Source organism: Chanos chanos, chromosome 11 (genome assembly GCF_902362185.1).
Source record: "Chanos chanos chromosome 11, fChaCha1.1, whole genome shotgun sequence".
NCBI lineage: Eukaryota > Metazoa > Chordata > Actinopteri > Gonorynchiformes > Chanidae > Chanos > Chanos chanos.
In genome coordinates, this window is record NC_044505.1 from 21,404,863 (window position 1) to 21,425,373 (window position 20,511).

At 37.6% G+C, this 20,511-nt stretch overlaps 1 protein-coding gene across 1 annotated transcript; it reads right to left on the reverse strand.

Annotated features, from left to right (window-relative positions):
• Positions 1-562: 562 nt before the first annotated feature.
• Positions 563-19,720, reverse strand: LOC115823838 (butyrophilin subfamily 1 member A1-like). Its single transcript, XM_030787861.1, has 7 exons — positions 19,675-19,720; positions 19,207-19,560; positions 18,634-18,792; positions 18,033-18,157; positions 17,710-17,800; positions 15,904-16,122; positions 563-1,029 (listed from the first exon to the last, which is right to left on the reverse strand). Exons 1-7 carry the CDS (start codon positions 19,718-19,720, stop codon positions 563-565), a joined length of 1,461 nt encoding a protein of 486 aa, XP_030643721.1.
• Positions 19,721-20,511: the final 791 nt, after the last annotated feature.

The following is a 20,511-nucleotide window of genomic DNA, read 5'->3' on the forward strand; positions in this document are numbered from 1 at the left end:
CAACTTAGATAAATTCTTAATTATGAAATTGGTCTTAAAAGGGTAAACGATTATGTAAATTTGTAAACAATATTATGACAACAGTTACACCTTAGCATAGTCAACTAAACAGTTCATTTACATTTCTTTACTCTCGGTACTTCAGTAGAAACAAACTAAGAGGTGTTTTCTTTTAGTAGTTGCTGCAGAGCTGTAAAACTGGCGCCACATAGATCATTCATCCACCTCCTCCTCTCCCAGTAAATCCTCCCCCTTGACTAACACTCTGCATAAATATCCTTTGGTGCGTAATAGGTGTGTCGGCTGCTCGAGGCCTTAAAAAAAACCCACAAATACATACCAATATGGACCAGTGAAACAGAAAAAGAATGTATCACATTATGAAGGAAAATGCATAGTCTATATCATTTGTTTCTCATAGAGAGCAAACCCAGCATGTATTATATTTGTGACCTTCATAATGAGTTAAAAATAGTCTGACCCAAAACTTCATGTGGCAGTATCACAGCCCCCACCCACACCCCAGCCAGAGACACCGGAGGCTGAACAACAAAGTAGGGCTTTAGGTTGACCACACTGATGGTGTCAGTTTTCTTATTATGGTTGACCCACTGTACTTGGTAGTTGATGAGGCTAGCTTTCTCATCACAGTAGCTGGACCCGACCACTTAGGTGCAAGCTTGGATGAGAAACTGTCAGATGCTTTTGAGAGTGGGTAAGTACGGACCCAGGTCTCCCGGCAGGAGTTCTGCACTTTTCCTGTGGGCGTTATAATACCTGGTTTGTCTAGCCTGACACATACCAACTCTCTTTTTGACTTGTTCAGCCATTTTTGTCTCTCCAGGAGTTTATATGGAGGTTGCTGATTTGAGGACAGTGTACCGATCAATCTCTCCATGGTTTTAATGGTGTGGTTGGACCATTCTGTGAGGTTGGCTTGGGGGTGGTAGCTCGTGGTGAACTTCTGTGTTGCACCCCAGGTCTTACAGAGGTTCACCATCTCATGGCCAGTGAACTGAGGTCCCCGATCTGACACCAACTCACAAGCAGTGTTGGAAGTAACACGTTACAAAGTAACGCATTACAGTTATTCCACTTCTTTTTGCGGTAATGAATAATGAAACTTATCTTTTTTTTCCACATTAAAAAACACAGTTACAATTACTGAGATTTAAATGGGCTTGTTACTCATTACTTTTGTCTTGTGAGAAAATATTAATGGACAACTGCAGACTATAGCAGAGGAATGCAGCCTATTCCCCCAATTTCCTGTTTATGATCTAACGTCACCTGACCTTAGGTGGTGCAATGAATGAGTGAATCAATCAATCAGCATTAGCCCAAACAATAGCAATAGAAAAAGGCATAATATTACAAGAATGAAGTTGTAATTTTAGGCTAGGTGTCATTTTAGAAGGGAAATATCAGAAGCCACCTGCTGCTTGTGTTAAAACGGGGAACAAAACAGTAAACCTGTGTTTGCTCAGCGAACCAAACCGCATTTGTCAGTCGTTTAATGATAAGATGATTAAGTTACCTGTTGACTGGTGTGTGTGGCACAGTATGAAACCTGAGAGAAACAGTGGATGCCAGAAGCTCAGGCTGTCACTGACTGTCCCCTTGGTGGTTCCTGGTAATATATTTTCAAAAGAAATTATGCGTTGTTTACTCGAACTTTAATGATTTTGTTCTCAGGCTATCATGACTTTTCTCGTAAAATTACGACTTCATTCTCGTAATGTTATGACCTTTTTCTGGAAATCTCAGACTTTTTTTTCCCTCAATGTGGCCCTAATAATCTGCACTTTTGCATGTTGCATTTTTTTTTAACCCAAAAGCAATTAAACTGGTTAACTTGTTTACAGTAAATGCATTGTCTGCTGGTTTATTTTGTTACTTTTCAGTACACCACATTTAGTATGCCACTTAGAACTGTATCACTTTGAATATTAAAGTGCAAATTAACACCAGACCACTCTTGTGAGTTTGCAACCTAGATTAAAACCCATAGAGGGGTAAAAACATGCCAGGCTGACATTGGAATGATGTAAGCAATACAGCTACAACTAATAAAATTGATAATGGGTGTGTTAGATTTACAGTTGTGTAAACTCTCTCCCTCTTTTTCACCCTTCCTTATCTGTTTCCATCACTCTCACTCTGCCTCTCTATCCCTATCCCCTTTGATCCCAGTTCTCTCTTCATGGCCCAGGCCTCCCTGCGTTCAGGACCAATGCGCACCAGAACAGAAACCCCTCACTGTAACACCTAACAGACGCCAGGCGCAATGTTTTAGCGCAGCTACCCCCAGACCATTTGGACAAATGCTGATAACGTTTAATTGCAAAAGCTGAGCGGTCATGGCGGAGCCCTGAGAACATCGCGAGACAGCGGGTGAGACTGAACATGGCGGCAACTCTCTTCTAAACTCCTAGCAAACTGAAACACTGCAGCCAAACTTTAACCCCGGTTATTCTCATTATTCCATTGCCAACACTGAATCGTCCAACTCTTCAACCCTGGAAAACCTGTTCACATTCATCGACGATTACTTCTACAACCTGTCCATAATGGCAACGAAACCCAGCAAAAAACAACCGAGACGAGAGTGGTCTACCGAGACGGAGGAAGAAACAACCACAGTCGAGGTCAGTGTACTCCAATCCATCAACAATAGACTCTCAATATTGGAATTATTACACGCAGACATCAAAGAGCTGAAATCCAGTCTCGAATTCTCTCAATTACAAATTGAAACGCTACAAAAAGAAAACAACGAACTAAAAGGAACCGTCAAAATTCTAGACACTCAAATTACTAACCTTGTGAACGAAAACAAAGCAATGAAAGACACAGTCTTGGATCTCCAGTGCCGCAGCATGCGCGACAATCTGATTTTTTCCAGAATTCCAGAATGAACACCAGACAATCCAGAAGCCGCCATCAAACAATTCATGCAGTCAGCCCTGAAACTATCACCAGATACAGTGAACAACATAACGTTTCACAGAGTTCACCGCCTCGGCGCAAAACACACCAGCAATGAAAGACCAAGAGCCATCGTCGCAAAATTCGAACATTACAAACAAAAAGAACTCGTTAAAAGCAAAGGAAAGGAACTGAAAGTGACAAGTTACGGCCTCAACGACCAATTCCCTAGAGAAATACAAGAAAGAAGAAAAAAACTTCTCCCGATCCTGAAGCAATTTCGGGAGAAGGGAAGACGAGCGACGTTATCTGTGGACAAGCTGTACATCGACGGGCAACTCTATCAAGATCGCAACATCACCACTTGGCTTTAGTCATCCAAATACATAGCCTTACAGTTCATACATCAGCACCAAAATAGTACTAAAACTTACACCCTGCTATCTACTGAAAAAAAAAAAAAAATGTCACAGTCACTGTTGACCCTACAGTCACTATTTGTCTGTCTTTGTCTCTCTTTTTCTCTTTGTCTCGCTCTCTCTTCTTCTCTGATTTTCTTAGATTCTCCTCATATGCATATGATTTGTATTTGTCTCTTGTCTGTCCATGTCTGTCTGTCACAACTAGCGTGGAAAACGTGGGAGAAAGGGAACATTTCTACTTTTACTATTTTTTATATATCATCTCAAAATATCATTGAAACACACCACAAACTAATGTTGATACACCATACATTCTGCACATATTTTTACATTCATACCCACTACATAACACTCGCAAATTCCCACTCACATCACATTGCTGTAAAATTGATCCTTACACATGTCAGTGATTTCACTCAAATTCGTAACGTGGAACATCCATGGGATTAGTTCGCAAGCAAAGAAAACTAAAATTATAAACCATCTGATTAAATTACAAGCAGACATATGCCTTTTACAAGAAACTCACATAACAGAATCCGAAGATCAGAAATTGAAAACTCCAGAATTTACCCAAGTATACTCATCAACTTACAACTCCAAGAAAAGAGGCGTCTCAATTTCAATAAACAAAAAAGTTCAATTAATCCATAATACCACTGTCACTGACCCTGAAGGACGATATGTTATCATCAACGCCACCATTAACAACAACAGCTACACTATTGCTAATATATATGGACCCAACACTGATGACCCTGCTTTCTTCCACACATTTTTCGACTCACTATCTAACTTATCAGATTCTACAGTCATAATTGGAGGTGACTTTAATACAGTTATTAATCCCAATTTGGACAGATCTTCTACAACAGCTCATCCCAGAAACTGGCACTCTACTGAAATATTAAAACAATACATGAATGACTTTGTTCTTGGCGATAGTTGGCGACTGAAAAACCCATTACTCAAAGAATATACACATTTTTCTCCACCTCATCAGTCTTTCTCTCGTATTGACTTTTTTCTCACCAGTAAATCGATTATATCCGACATAGCAGATCCCAAAATTCATCCCATCATAATCAGCGATCATGCTCCTGTATCATTTAATCTAATCACCAGACAAGTCAAACAACCTATACCCAGATGGAGATTTAACACTTCCTTGCTTGAAGATCCTGACTTTAATACATTTTTCATAAAAGAGTGGGCATCCTTCATGGAAACTAATGACTCTCTGGAAATCTCATCTACCCTACTTTTGGAAACAGCAAAAGCAGTACTGAGAGGAAGAATTATATCATACTCATCATACAAGAAAAAAAAGGAACGAGAACATGAAAATATTCTTGAGCAAAAAATTAAAGCACTGACTGACACGCATGCTAAAAACCCCACAGAGCAAATTCAGAAGGAACTGACAGAAACTAAATCACAGCTCAACTATATCATAAACAAAAAAACCCAATTCCTGATACAAAGACTCAGACATGATCATTTTGAACATAATAACAAATCAGGAAAATATCTGGTAAATCAACTCAAACGAAATAAAGAAAAATCATTCATACCAGCTATAAAGAATTCCATAGGAAACACTATGCAGTCACCCCAAGACATTAATGACGCATTCAGAGAATTCTACAACAAATTATATACACCCGACAAAGAACCCAATTTAATAGATATTAACACCTTCCTCAGTAATATAGAACTTCCCCAACTTAATAAGGAACAAGCAGATGAACTGGACACACCAATAACACCTAATGAACTCCACAAAGCAGTTAATAAAATGCCAAACAATAAAGCTCCAGGACCTGACGGCTTTCCTGCCGAATTTTATAAACATTTTTGGAATACAATCTCACCACTGTTGCACAGAATGGTACTCAATATTAAACAAAACTCAGCAATCCCACCTCACATGAACACTGCCCTCATATCAGTACTACTTAAACCTGAAAAAGACCCAACTCTCTGTTCCAGTTACCGCCCCCTATCGCTCAACACAGGTATCAAAATCATCAGCAAAGCACTAGCCACCCGAATTGAAACGGTAATCCCATCACTAATCCACTCAGATCAAACTGGCTTCATTAAAGGACGACACTCTTCAAACAACATGTGCAGATTACTTAATCTAATTAATGTATCAAAACAAAACAAATTGAAAACAATAATAGTATCATTAGACGCAGAAAAAGCTTTTGATAGAATAAACTGGAAATTCTTAATTGCAACACTACACAGACTTGGTTTCAGAGAGTCATTCCTCCAGTGGATAAAAATTCTGTACAGTTCACCAATGGCCACAGTTGTTACTAATGGTTTAACATCACAGAGCTTCACACTGCACAGGGGAACCAGACAAGGATGCCCACTCTCTCCATCGCTTTTTGCCTTATTCATCGAACCTCTCACTGCTGCAATACGTCAAAACAACAACATTAAAGGAATCCAAACCCTCCACACTCACCACAAGATAAGTCTTTATGCAGATGATGTATTGCTTTATTTACAGGAACCATCTAACTCACTACAAGAAGCCATCAAGGTTATTAACTCATTCTCCGAACTCTCAGACTACGCTATAAATTGGACCAAATCAACAATTCTACCTGTATGTGTTGATGATTGGAATGCTGCAGCTCAAAACCCACCTCCTCCCATCCCTACTGGAAACATTAAGTATCTGGGAATTAACATCTCCACCACACTGTCAGAGTTGTTCCACCTAAACTTCACCCCATTAATAAAAACAGTAGAAGACGACTTAAACCGCTGGATAAATTTACCTCTCTCATTAATTGGTAGAATAGCGACTGTAAAAATGATCATATTACCAAAAATCAATTACCTTTTCACAATGATTCCAACCCAGCCCACCACTAAATGGTTCAACTCATTAAACTCCATAACAAGCAAATTCTACTGGAAAAATAAAACACCGCGAATCAAACTGGCCACATTACAGAAACACAAAACTCAAGGAGGATTAGAAGCCCCAAACTTCCAAAATTACTATCTGGCAAATCAGCTACAATATATCACCAATTGGATTTACCCAAACCGGCAGAACAACTCATGGTTAGAAATAGAACAATCAGAATGTAAAGAAATATCAATATCTGACCTTCCGTTTCTCAGCAACAAGATAAAACACCATAACTGCTTTAATAACACAGTAATTTCAACAACTCTGACAGCCTGGTGGAAAATTAACAAAATCTTCAAATCTGAAATGAAACCCTGTAAATACTACCCTGTCCTTGGCTAAAGTGGTTTTATCCATATAGTCTATTTTTGTAATAAAGCTGTACTACTAAGGACATTCTTTTTTAGGACTTTTATTCATTTAATAAAATTGCCCAATCAACTGGAATACACATCTCTGTCCTATTCCTATACAGCTTATCTGCACATTGGGGAACCCATCAGCTTGAGTTGATTTTTGTGAATCTTAAGTTACAAGTCCTTAGGTGGCGTGGTCTGGTCTCTTGTTAAATATATATATAGTAGAACATCACTCATACCCGTTTTCCACTGACACGGTGCTGGTGCCTAATCAAGCACCGGGCCGCATTTTCCCATTGAAAAAATACTGGTGCCAGTGCCAAAAAGCTGGCACCGCACCGCACTGCAGTATTGCTGCTCCCAAAAGTTGGAACCGCTGACCTTTGCAATTAAAAACCACGCGAGAACCAATCAGTTCAGCGTTTGATGTGTTTGGTACATGGCGTTCTCTAGAGAGGTGGGAGTAACAAAAAAAAAGTCGGACCAAAATAGCGGTAGGCTAAAGGCTATATGTAGCCTGAAAATATGTATATGGTTAAAAGATGTATGGAAAACCATTTGTGTCTACATCAACACGGGCTGTTGTTTACATGTTACACGAACGTAGTCGGACGCAGAGCGGAAGAAAAAAACTCGGCTCTGGCTGGTGCAAATAGACTACTGCAGACCTTCATTTAAACACTTAAACTGTTGAGCTAAGTGACAGACTTTCATGAATTTCGCCCCCAGAGCGACAAGTCTTAGGGCAAAACTTGTGAGTTGTTTCGCTGAGTGGAAGCCTAGCGTAAAAGTAAATTTATAAAAAGCAAGCACATGCGTTCTGTCTATTATTTTCCCCCAACTTACCCAAACTTTCGCTACGTAGTGATCGGTTCCCAAACCTGTGGAAATGCGGGCCAGTTCTCAAAAGGCACCAAGGAAGCACCGGCTCCGCACCGGCACCTGCACGGGCACCAGCACCGCCCTATTGGAAAAGAGCTGTGTGTGGGCCCGCATTTTCTGTGTCTTTCTTTGATTCGTGTTTGTTTTAAGAGGAGTTGTACATGAGATTTAATTGTTTAAGCTGGCTTTAACTGATATAGCGTATTGATATCACATAGTCTTGTGTTGACAACATTTTACTATCAACACTGAGTTTGATATATATTTCTAAATTGTTAATGAATTTATTTAAATAGTTAACTGTAAACTGGTGTTGAGTTATCGATGTATGTTAGTATTCATACGGGTATGGTTTTGTTTTAACTGACGTGGTGTAGTGAGGTGGGTAGTCCAAAATATTTCACCAAACTTCACGGGTTGAGAAAGCCCGGGAATCAGGTGCTCCCATTCTGATTGTTAAGAGGGGTAAGTATAAATACACGCATACGCGAAAAGAGTTTTATGTTTCATTTTTGCATTTGAATGTTAATGTTATTGCATAGCAGGTAATTTTTTTTTTTTTTTTGATAGAGTCCAAAAAATTTTCCTTTGTAAGGATAAATTGACATCCCATCTAGGGTTTATTGGGGAAGCCTCCCCTGATTTGGTAGATGCCAGGAACCTGATGATTCTCAGCCTGCTAGAAGCCTCTGTGAAAGAGTTATGTGCTCATAATGGTAGACAACAAATTAACCCTGTGAAGCGTTTATAACACTTGGGAAATGACTATTTAACGAATTAACAATTTTGAATGTTACATGAATTGACTGTTATATGTTGAAGTTAGCCAATTATTATTTTACACCCATAAAAGCAGTTAAGAGGTGCTAGCTTATCGCCGCTCGTAATGCTATGTTTAGCGCCATTGGACTCACTGTAACAACATAAAACTAACATTAAAGATTTCCCTCCAAAGATAAAACACATTTGATGTCACTGTTGAGAGTTGTGAATCAGTAGAACTATTTATTGAGTTGGAAAGTGTTAGTATATGCTTTTATTGCTCGTTCTACTGAATGTGGCAAATTCATAACGAGTTGGACTAACTAGGTGCGGGTTTGTTAATTCACGCGCTCAGGAGCGTTTGTCGTGAGATGCAGATGCCACAGAAATTGAGTGTTTCACAGCCCAGATAGCAAACAATTACTGAAACTATGTTAAATCAACATTCCGCTGTCAACGTTAAGTTCATTGAGTCAACGTCGAACTCCAATGTTGATTCTTCATCACTTTTGCACCCTCGGTTAATATTGAAACAATCAATGCTCAATCATTTATAATCAGGACAACTATAAATCAATGTTATTCCAACGTCTCTGTCATCAACATTACTATACTGTCGGGTTTCATCGGTATTGTAATGGTGATCCAACATTTATTTAGCATTGAGATTTCAATCTCAGCCATAATGATGATTCACATGGAAAATCAATATTTTTTTCAATGTCGTCTTGTTATCTGGGAGACCTGTTGTATGTATGAGTGAGAGGGTTATTGTCTCAACGTTGTGTGCTCCTTTAACAGAAATGTATGAGAAGAACTAATTGAAACTGATTTGTCCCTCTCACATTGAATATTTACAGTTATATTTTCTATTTGTATTTTCCTGTGTTACTACGTAATGCCTGAGGATACTGCTGCTCTGCGTACCTTTGTCTGTTTGCCTTAATGATTAACTCCACTATACGACCACACACTATATGTATGGCAGAAGTATTTTATTTTACTATGTTGTATCATTTAGTTAAATTATTTGTAATTCAGTCTCAATCTGCGAGAAGCTTCTGTGAAACAGAAATGTATGAGAAGAACAAATTGATCTGTCCCTGTCACACTGAATATTTTTGCAGTAAAATATCTGAAGGCAAAGCAGTGGTGTTGCTCAGTTATTTCCTGTGGTGGAGCGAGTAGGAGTCCGCTACAGTAGTTACTTTTTTGCGTCAAACTTAAACAGCATCATGCTATATTGTAACTACCTCGCGTTCTCCCTCGCCAGTCATGCTACATGTTGCTATGAAAACTTAATCAAAGTATACAGCTTTGACTTCCATCATACCTGCAAAATCTATTTTTGTTTATTATTTTCTTATTTATTTCCTTTCTTGATACTCACAACCAACTTCGGGTGAATGTCGGCGTCGTTTATTTTCAGTTTCATCAATCGAGTCGTTGTAATTTTACAGAAAACGATCAAAAAGCTGTTTGCCATAATGTACGCACATGTCTAAGAAAGCATTCACTCTGCAGCGGCATCCAAACTTTCTTACCAACCTGATCCCACACATGCGCACAAGGGGATCCACCATTAACCAATCATAATCCACAATTTAAACTAATCCCGACTCCACAATTTACACGCAGCACAAAAAGTGGCCTAATTCAAACAAAACACTATAAACAAATAACAATAACAATATATGGCTCTTACACCTATAATGTCTTCGTTCTTGGTCTGGATAGTATTTCTGCCTTTGCACATTTGCCGTGAAGTCATACCAACTCTTACTGGAATGTACTTGGATGTAGTATTATTTACTTATTTTTATTATTACATGTAACATCAAACATCAAAATGACGATAAAGAATAAACGACGAAAATGATCAGAGGGATTCAAGAAAGGTAAAAACTAGACAATCAATTAAAAGTTAGTTTGGTTATAGAAATGCACTTATTTAATATTATTTCTTTATTTTTATTATTAAAATCTGATCTGAGGGGGCAGCGCCCCCTATTGCTCTCCGTTGGTGCCGGCCCTGCGCTGATGTAAACCGTATTCACAATTCGTTCGCACCACTTTTACCTCATTTGACTGGAACGCCTAGTAACGCTTGTGAGGCCTGGAAACTAAATTAAAAGCTGGGCTTAAGATGATTAATTTTTTCTAACTCATAATTCATTTAACATGGCAAAAATGATCGCAGAGAATAAAATGCCAAAGAAAATAAATAAAAAAGAAATGAAAAGAAAAAATAAAATGACAAAAATGGTCACAGAGTGCTCAGACAATAACAACTAGCAAACCAACGAAAAGCACATATAGAGATGAAAAATTAGCAAGTTATTATGTACTGGTACAGAATACACCCTTTAGTTGGCGATAATGCTTTAGTTATGTCATTTGGCACGACACTAAACAAGTGAATAATTTACCTAACGGGAAACAGAAAAATCCCAAATGATGGCCCATGGCGTATGGTCTATGTTTTCCACATGTCAATCCCAGTAGTCTTTTGAGCGACACATTTGAATTTGGGATAAAGTTGTTTATCTTCGCAATTAATCAGGTTTTTGCGTCAGTATACCCAAATGTTTGGATAATTCAAAACATTTTTGTATAATTGCATTTGCATTTTGCTTTATCTGTCACTTTACAGATTACTTTACAGCGCTGGTTGTTACTATCAAAAATACAGTATGATATTCAAATTACATTGCAGGATAACGAACTATGGTCGCCCTTCATACATCTAATTAACATAGGTTATTGCACAAATGGATAACAGTTTTAACAACGCAGACTACACTCACCTCCCAAGTCCATTACACTTTAATCGTCGATTAAGAATTGCTGGTCAGAAATGCCAAATTTCAAACCGTGTAAATGTAAATCTTAGGCAAACTGTTCGGTGAGCTTTCGGTGAACTGTGTTCCGCTTTCGGTTTGTGGTTCCCGCTCGAGGTAACACAGTTTTAATCAGATGGTTCACAAAAAATTTCATCACGTTTTATTTCATGGCGTTTTGAAGGTCTACATGTATCACAAATGTAAAATAGTTACAGATAATTTGCAGTCAGCAGCTCGATAATTCCTCCCGACAAAGTCATTTTCTTTATCAAGAAGCAATGCACTCTCCACAAAATCCCTGTGCGTCAGTTACAGCTACTTCATGAATCTGAGTTTTTTATATATATTTATTTATTTTATTTTATATACGATGGTGCAGTTTGTAAAACGGCCAGTGATTGCTAGATTGCTATAACATTAACGGAAAGTTCAACACTGCATCTTCAGAAGTGAAATATGCTTTTCTCAGCGTACTGACTCCACAAATACATGCGACACACATGAGTTACTGACTTGTTCAGTCAGAAGGAATGTAATTAGTGGAGAGTTGTCTTTTCCTTTGTCCTTTTACTTGAAAATCTGGAGGTCATGTATGTCAAGAGTCAGTGTCAAGGTGGGACATACTGTGCCGCCCCTCGCAGGTGTTACGTTCCCCCTTTTGTCCAGGGGGGGTAAGGGAATGTAACAAAAATAAATAAATAACTAAATGTCTAAATTAAATAAGTGAGTGTCCCAAGGACACCACAATACAACAGAAAACAACTTTCAAGAGGATAGTACTTGAATTTATTATCAAACTTAAATGAGAACAGGAAGCGTCAACCAAAAACAAAAAGAGACTTCAGGAGAGGGAAAGGCCAAAACAATAAACAAAACAATCTAGTTATTAGGAGTGGACTCTAACTTACCTACCGTTACAAAAAAACACAAAATTAACAACACAAACTAACCTCACTCCCTAACTAACCAAAAAAACAGGAGAAAATGGTTTCAAACAAAAAGGCACCCAACCTCCCTACGGGGCTTCCCACACTATATACAAGGTTATATACAAATCTATATACAATACACACACACAAAAAAAGAAACACATAGCAAACAAGAAGCAAATGAAGCAATAACAAGTTATCAACCATCAACAATCAATCAACAATCAATCAACAACCAATAACTACCAACCAACAACCAACAAAGTCTCAGTAAGGAGGAGGAACAAAAGGTCTGTAGTGAAGAGGACTGGCTTGTTTATATCCCCTGGCCTCTTTTCTCTCAGCCAATGGGAGTGTGGTTTGACAAATAGGCCCTCCCTCGTGTCCTTGGTGCTTAATGACCTGTTAAATGGAAGAAGGGAGGAGAGGAGAGAGAGAGAGGACACAACAGTACAACAGCAACAAATATACAACAGTAAACAAAACACGAAATAAATAAATACGTCTTAGGATGTAACACAGGCCTCGCCTTTTCGCGCCAAACTTTGCATTTTACTGATTAATTTATATTCATCAAATAAAAAGTGAAAACACTCACTGTTGGTCATATTTGCATATGGTCACATTTGGGGAAGCAGTATCCTTATTGGTCTGGTGCTTTGCTGTAAGTGGTTTGATTTGTTTGACGTTTTCGCCTGTTGTCATTACATCAAGATAAGCACGAAACACACAGTTAGCATTAGCAAGTCAGACGGCGCTTGGTGCTAACATGTTTCAGTGAGAGTAGTGGAGTATATAGTTTATTTCAAATGAGGTTCCAATGACATGTACAGTGCAGTGTGTTGTGTGTGTCAGTGTGTGTGTGTGTGTGATAGAGAGAGAGAGAGAGAGAGACACACACATTAGGGTAACCCCCCGGGAGTACCCTAGTGCGCCTCTATTAGACTTGTACTGTGTGTGTCTCCATTATTTATTTATTTATTTATTTATTTATTTGTTTATTTATTTATTTATTTATTTTTGTGATCCTCACTTAATATATTTTAGGGTTTGTATTTTTGAAATGACATTTAATGTTTTTTATTCTTGGGTCACCAAAAGTCCATGTTTTAACTCTTACACAAATTAGCAGAGTAAATTTGTTTCACAGCTATTTAAATATTTACTTGGGGTGATCCTGTGTCCTTATACCAAATTCAACTACAGACGTGAGACTCATACTCTGCTCTGTCTGATAGTGTGAAGTTCTTTAGATTCAGAGACATATCCCCCTCATCCAGATTTCATATCAGAGACACTCTGTCCCTGGACTGAGGGTCTACCTGACTCCTCATTGTAGAATAAAATCAGGGTGTTATATTTACTGGGCATATACCAGTTCACCTCCAACTCCACAGCATTAAGGGAGGGAGAGAGACTCTTTGGCAAGACCACAGAGCCTCCAAATTTGCCCAGGACTGCATCATCAGGAACCAACACAGGTTTTTTTGAAGTTTCTATGAACTGGGATTGTATTTAGTGTATTTAGTTATGACCAATGAGGAAAATGATTGATGGCAGTTCTGGAGGCATAGTGATCTTGTTAACATTCATTGTTTCAGGCAATTTGATTACTTTCCGTGGCGGCCATGGACTGAGTTTATTGTGAGAGAGGACGAGGTCAGGATGACCTCCGAGGACTTTCATCTCTTTAATTCATTTGTGTTGGGTTTAAATGTTGTCTTATCATGTGGAAATAACTATGCTGACTAAACTGTCACTATCTGATAGTTTCATTTATGATGTATTGAGTTGGTGATGATTACATTGTCATTGCATTGTTATGATTCCTAGTGTTGCAGTATGTAATGATAGAATTATTTACTTTGGTGTAAAGTGTGATGATGAAGTATCTGAGTTTGACTGAGAAGAAAAAGTGGATGTATTAGTAAGTAGAGTTTTGACACATTACAGTAACACCTAAATCACACTGGCTGTTTTGTGAATATGAAGTATGTGTTTATAATGTTGCCTGCTCACCTGCATTAATGTGCCACTGCAAGTCTGTCATGCTTCCAGTCATTGTTTTACAATTCTGAATATACAGAAATAAAAATTATTATAAAAATATTATCTGACATATCTAGGCGAAACCTGACAAGATGCTGGTTTCCACAGTGATGAGATAAGGGTAACGAATTTTCTTTCAGTTTTCAGTCTTTACCATGCCAGTGATGGTTCCAATTATAAGTTTGCTCTCTGGGACCCTCATTTTTGATGACTGATACTCTCTATAAATCCCTTGTGTGTGTTTCAGTCTTGCTTTTTGCCATCCTTACTTATGAAAAATAACAAGTCCTGTTAGAATTGTGTCAGAAAACCATTTTAAAATCGTATGTCCTATGTGAATGAAATGGAGGACTTGCACTGTTCAGACTGAGATCTTCCCATTCAGGTAATTAAAGCTGTAAAGTATAAACACAATCTTCTCTGTGAGGTAGTTTATTAAAACAGGATGTTGCACAGACGAAAACATTTTTTAGTTGCTTCTATGTGTCATATGGATGAAATATGGATCATATCCACACTGTATCAACACACAGAATGAGCAAAACATATAAATTACAAATAAAAGCTTAGGAGTAGTAGTAGTAGTAGTAGTAGTAGTAGTAGTGTTGAAACTGAAATTTAAAACAAAAAAGATTAAACACAATTTATTTATCACATATGTTGAGCGGCTGAACTTTCTTAAGCACAAGTTAATGCACTCAGAAAATAAAACATGATCATACATTTCATTTTTGGAATTGCAAAATTATATGTATAAAAGTTAGTAATAATGTGATACTGAGTAGACTGAAAGTAATAAAAATATGTTGCTCAACAAGTTGACAGATTCAACATCAAACAAAGAAAAAAGAAAAGTATAGAGTGATGTTGAAGAAGAAAGTCAGTTTAATTTGATATACAGTCAAATTAGTGAGGAGACAAAGAAATATAATGGTGCCATTAATCTTCATCTTTTGATCTACAATCAGCCAGTTCTGTAGTCTGCATAACTGCATTCATAAAGCATCAACAGAAAAAGAAAAATCTGTAATCTCTGATGAGTCCTGCAAATGACATATGTTTATTTTTCCAAATGATGTTCTTAACATTCTATATATCATGAGTATTAACATTACATACAACTTTCAATATGTTCCATGAATTCCATAAGGAGGAACTGGGTAGTGTTTCATCCTGCTGACAGCTCATTGTATCCACAGAGAAGTAAATTGCAAATACAGATTATTTCATTCTCATATGAGCCGACTTCCTAGGATTGTCATTAAACTGAAAATGAATCCCTTAGGTAAGTCATTTTGGTATATACCAGTACAGGAAGAAGTAACCTGTAGTCTATACTCTTCTATTTTATGTGGGAGATAAACATGTCATGGATGCATTTCACTAGACTGTGAAATGTAATTCTCATAGTAAACACACACAGTCACATTCAAAACTCTTTCCATCTATCTTCTACTCTCTCCTACAGTCAGTTATCTGTTTACTTTAGTGTGAGAGAATGATCACATCTGTCTCCAGGACTGAACAAAGGAATCAATACATTTTCAGACTTAACATTAATGAAAGTGTAAAGATGTGATTTTGAATCTAAATCATAGAAAGACAGTGTGTTCTTATACATGTCTAAATACAACCCCAGTGTTGAGAATGAGTCTCTTACTAACACTGGGATTGGATCGCCAGTATTTACATAGAATCCTTTCCCTCTTTCATACTGGAGAACCCAGTAACCATTCTCTGGAGTTAATGGCGCTTTTCTTCTCTGCGTCTTTTGATGAGAAGTCACACCGACATACCAGGACAGTTCAGGTGGAAGAGCTTTCTGTGCATCTAACACAAACACCTCCCAGTAGTGACAGCCTGACTTAAAGTTCTCTTTACACAGAACATCAACCATGAGTTCTGAAGGATTCTGGGAAAACCACCCTTTTGTGAAACTCACTTCCTTTCCATCTTTTTTAACAGTCAGATCTTTGTGACATGAAGATTTGTCCAGTCTGAGATCCTCTGAGGGATCAAATTAAAAGACAGAAAATGTGTCAAGCACAACCCAGAGCTTATATCTCATATGAGTTAAAGATTAATGATGTATGATCTTACCTTTACAAAGATGCATTTTATTCCAATCTGTACAAAAAGAGACATGAATAATTTTGTAATACATCTGTGTACTGACATGCTTTTGACCTGTGAATGTCCAAACGCATTTTTCATTCTGATGGATTACTTTGATTGTTTGACACCTGTGGGTTGTATTTACAATAAATGTGAGTCTGTAAATGTGAGTGAAGATCATGATTAACTTTTATGATGGAGATTTACCTGTGTTTGTGTTAGTTTCTGTGTTAGTCTCTTTGTCTGCAGTTTCTGGTTTCTCCTCACATTTTTCACATCTTGTTTCTTCACACACACACACACACACACACACACACACACACACACACACACGCGCACACACACACACACACACACACACACACACACACACACACAATCACAGAGCAGGATAAATAACAGCATTTTTTATTTTCTTTGAGATGTGTTTAGGATACTGTAAATTATAACAACACACAAATATTTAGCATGAGTGGATCTATTCTAAAGTGTATGACTTAAGGAAGCAAAAACAGACATGAATCATTTTGTAGTGTGTCTTTGTACTGACATGTTTTTGATCTGTGAATGTCCAAACTCATTTATACTCTGATACATTACTTTAATTGTTTGATACCTGTGGGTTGTGTTGACTGTAAATGTGTGTCTGTAAATGTGAGTGAAGGTCATGGTTAACTTTTATGATGAAGATTTACCTGTGTTTGTGTTAGTCTCTTTGTCTGCAGTTTTTGGTCTCTTCTCACATTTTTCACATTTTGTCTCTTCACACACACGCACACACACGCAACACACACACACACACACACACACACACACACACACATACACACACAATCACAGAGCAGGTTAAATAACAGCATTTTTTATTTTCTTTGAGATGTGTTTAAGATACTGTAAATTATAACATCATGCAAATATTTAGCATAAGCAGATCTATTCTAAAAAAGAATGTATGACTGAAGGAAGCCCCCCAACCCCCGTTAGTGAAATTGTTGGTATAGACATGTACCTTGTGATCTTGTTTCTTCATCCCTAGTCTCATGTTTCAGTGGCTGATTTTCTACTGAGACAAAAAAAGTAGCTTTCAGGTTATTTTTGAGAAGAGAAAACTGCTGTCATTGTGAAGAGCTTACAAACTGTGCGTTTGAATGTTCTGGGGAACACTTAAAGTTTTTTTGAATGATTGTCACATACCTGCTGTTGTCTTAGGATCTGCTGAGGGAATGTGATATATGACGTTTTATATGAAACATGGTACAGAAACAGTTCAGTAGGTTACCATATATTTTCAAACATGTAGTTCCCAAAAAAATTCTTCAATTTTTTGTTCTTAAAAACAATTGAATGTGTTTTTTTTTCATATATTGTGGTCTGTTTAAAAGACTTTTTTGTCTAAGGGACAACTCCTTGTTGACACTACAATATGTGGGGTTAAATACTGTATATGAATTCATCTACATATAAATGTAAGCTCCTTACCTTTCCTCTTGTATAAAATGAAGAGGATGAATAAGACACTGAAGGCCAACAGACTGATGACCAGCATGACAATAAATGCTCTCCATGCTTCAACAAACACACACAAAGAGACATTAGTTTTTATATGTATATCCTACACAGCTGTGTGTTATTAAGTGAAATTAAGCCTTATTTTCTGGGTGATGAGCGCCATTTATTTGAGCATGTTTTTCTACAGTTAATAGATGATTTTATAATGTTGTTAAAATCATATTGGACTCACAAGTTTTCGATGCTGTGGGCTCCAGTATTGTTGGTTGCGTTGCAGAGTCTGATATTTTTGATCTGAGTGGCAGCACCCTGCCCTCTCTCTTCTCCTGATCAGATAAACTGACAGAGCAGGAGATCCACTCTGACTCAGAGGGAGAGAAGAGCAGCCAAGAACTCACACTCACCAGATCCTCACTATCTGATACAGAGAATAACAAAGAAAAGTTTGAAACATTCTGTTATGTAACACATTATGGAAACACATATAATATAATGCACATATAATTTAAACACATAATGTATGTTCTATATAACACCTTGTTTAGTTTTAATCAGCCTCTCTTCTTTGGAATCACCTTCCCTGTGCATTCCAAAGTTCCATGACCCTTATGTCGATATAAGAGAGTGAATACTAACATATGCATCCTTCCCTGCATGGGAAGTAAATTCTCTATAGAAATTTAGTGCATCTAGAGGGCAATGCTATCTCTCATAGCATAGGAGTTCCTAACCACAGTGATGCAGAGAGTAGCTTGTCTGAATTACACAGGCAGTAAGATTGGGTTCTCTGTGGTTCGAGACCCAACCTTTTTCTGACAGCATTAAATGTACCCTCATTTTAAAGTGTTGTCTGTATTTCTTATATCGTGTTTATTACGTTGCAGAATACATTACCTTTACTGTACATCACATTAGCATTCTTGTTGATCTCTTTCTCTTCTCTATCTCTCCAGGTTACTGTGGGCTGTGGTGACCAACCATCTGATACACAGGTAACATTTAAATTCCCCTGTCCTGTTTCAGTGAATGAGAGGACTGGTTCAGAGCCTAGTACTGAGAAAAAGAGAACAATAAGAGAACAATTTATTGTTTTGTGAAAAGAGTAATTCTGCAAATATAAGATCATCACAATTATTTTAATTCCTGCAAGTTTCAATGACTTAAAAGTCATAAAATGTCTAATGATGTATTTGCCAATCTCAGAACAGTGATCTTAAGACTGACTGATCTATGAGAACCTCAGAAAAGAAATGAGGCTTTGATGTAGCTGACAGAGACCCCCCCCCCCCCCCCCCCCCCCCCCCCCCCCACACACACACACACACACACACACACACATATATATATATATATTCCAACAGAAAGGTGGAGCTTTTGAGACCAGAGTTTATGTGCATTTTTACACCTTTCTGAAATATTCAATCAAATCTAACAAAATATTTACAGTGACCAACTGTATCTCCTTACCATTTACTGTGAGTGATGTTGTACCCTTGTCATACCAAGTTACACTACTGACATGACACACATATTCTCCTCTGTCTGACAGTGTGATGTTCTCCAGTTTCAGAGACACATTCCCCTCCTCCAGACTCCCTATCAGAGACACTCTGTCCCTGTACTGAGGGTCTAAAGAGGTTTCCTGGACTTTAGGTTCAGGGAGTGCCAAAATTGGGGTGTTGAGTTTATTGGGCCTGTACCAGAGCACCTCCAGCTCCACAGCACTGAAGGAAGGAGTGAGACTACAGGGCAAAACCACAGAGGATCCCAATTTGGCTGAAACTGGACCATCAGGAACCAGCACAGAGAATGTCTCTGGAACTGGGACAGAAAAAAGTGCATAAACATGTTCAGAAATCCCTAATCCACTAACACTTGGTTAAAAGTGTAAAATGTGTAACAGGCTTTTATGTAAACATAGTGAGAGAGACTTACCTTCAGCATGACAGAAAGGTACAGAGACAAACATCCACACCCACATTATGACTAGCTTTTCTATCAAACAGAGGATAAATTACAACAGATAAAAATGAGTCAGACTAGTAAGATCTGCATGTCATTTACATTATATTTCACATAAATGAATTTTTTTTTTTGAGGGAAACAAGCTCATCAATATAAATATTTTGTGATTAACACCCTGTATTTACAAACTATCATTTGTTTATCCAGTTCCTGTTGTAAAATACAGTAAGAATACTGTCCCCTGCCACTGGATACTGTTCTTAAGGGTAATATCTCCAGGTCGTTTTGACAAAGTTGATGACTCCTAACTCATTTGTTTTTGCCTGGGTAGTATGTTAATCCCCCCAAATTTTTAAAGAAACAAGTGCCCTAGCAAGGCCACTAAAGGGTAACAGTACACTGATTTCTTTAGATCTCACATACATTTGCCTGTAAAGAAAACAGTTTGAGTTATTTGTACTCTGTAGTTTGTTAGGTATAGGATGTTGATATTTTTATAGCTGAGATGATTCAGCATGAACTGAAAATAAGCTTGAAGAGTGAGAAATGAAGTTTGTTGTTGTTGTTGTTTTCTCCATCAGCAGCAGGTGCATTCTATTTACTGCACTGTTGCAAGGTTTCCGCATACATTTAACACCACAATTGTTAATATCACTTTGAGTATCTTTCCACTCTGTTGTTTCTAAAATATGTGCTTTGTTGTTATTAATAACATAACATAACATAACATAACATAACATAACATAACATAAAAAAGATATGATATTCCTTATTGTCAGCTGTGGCTTTATATCCCTTTCTATTCCT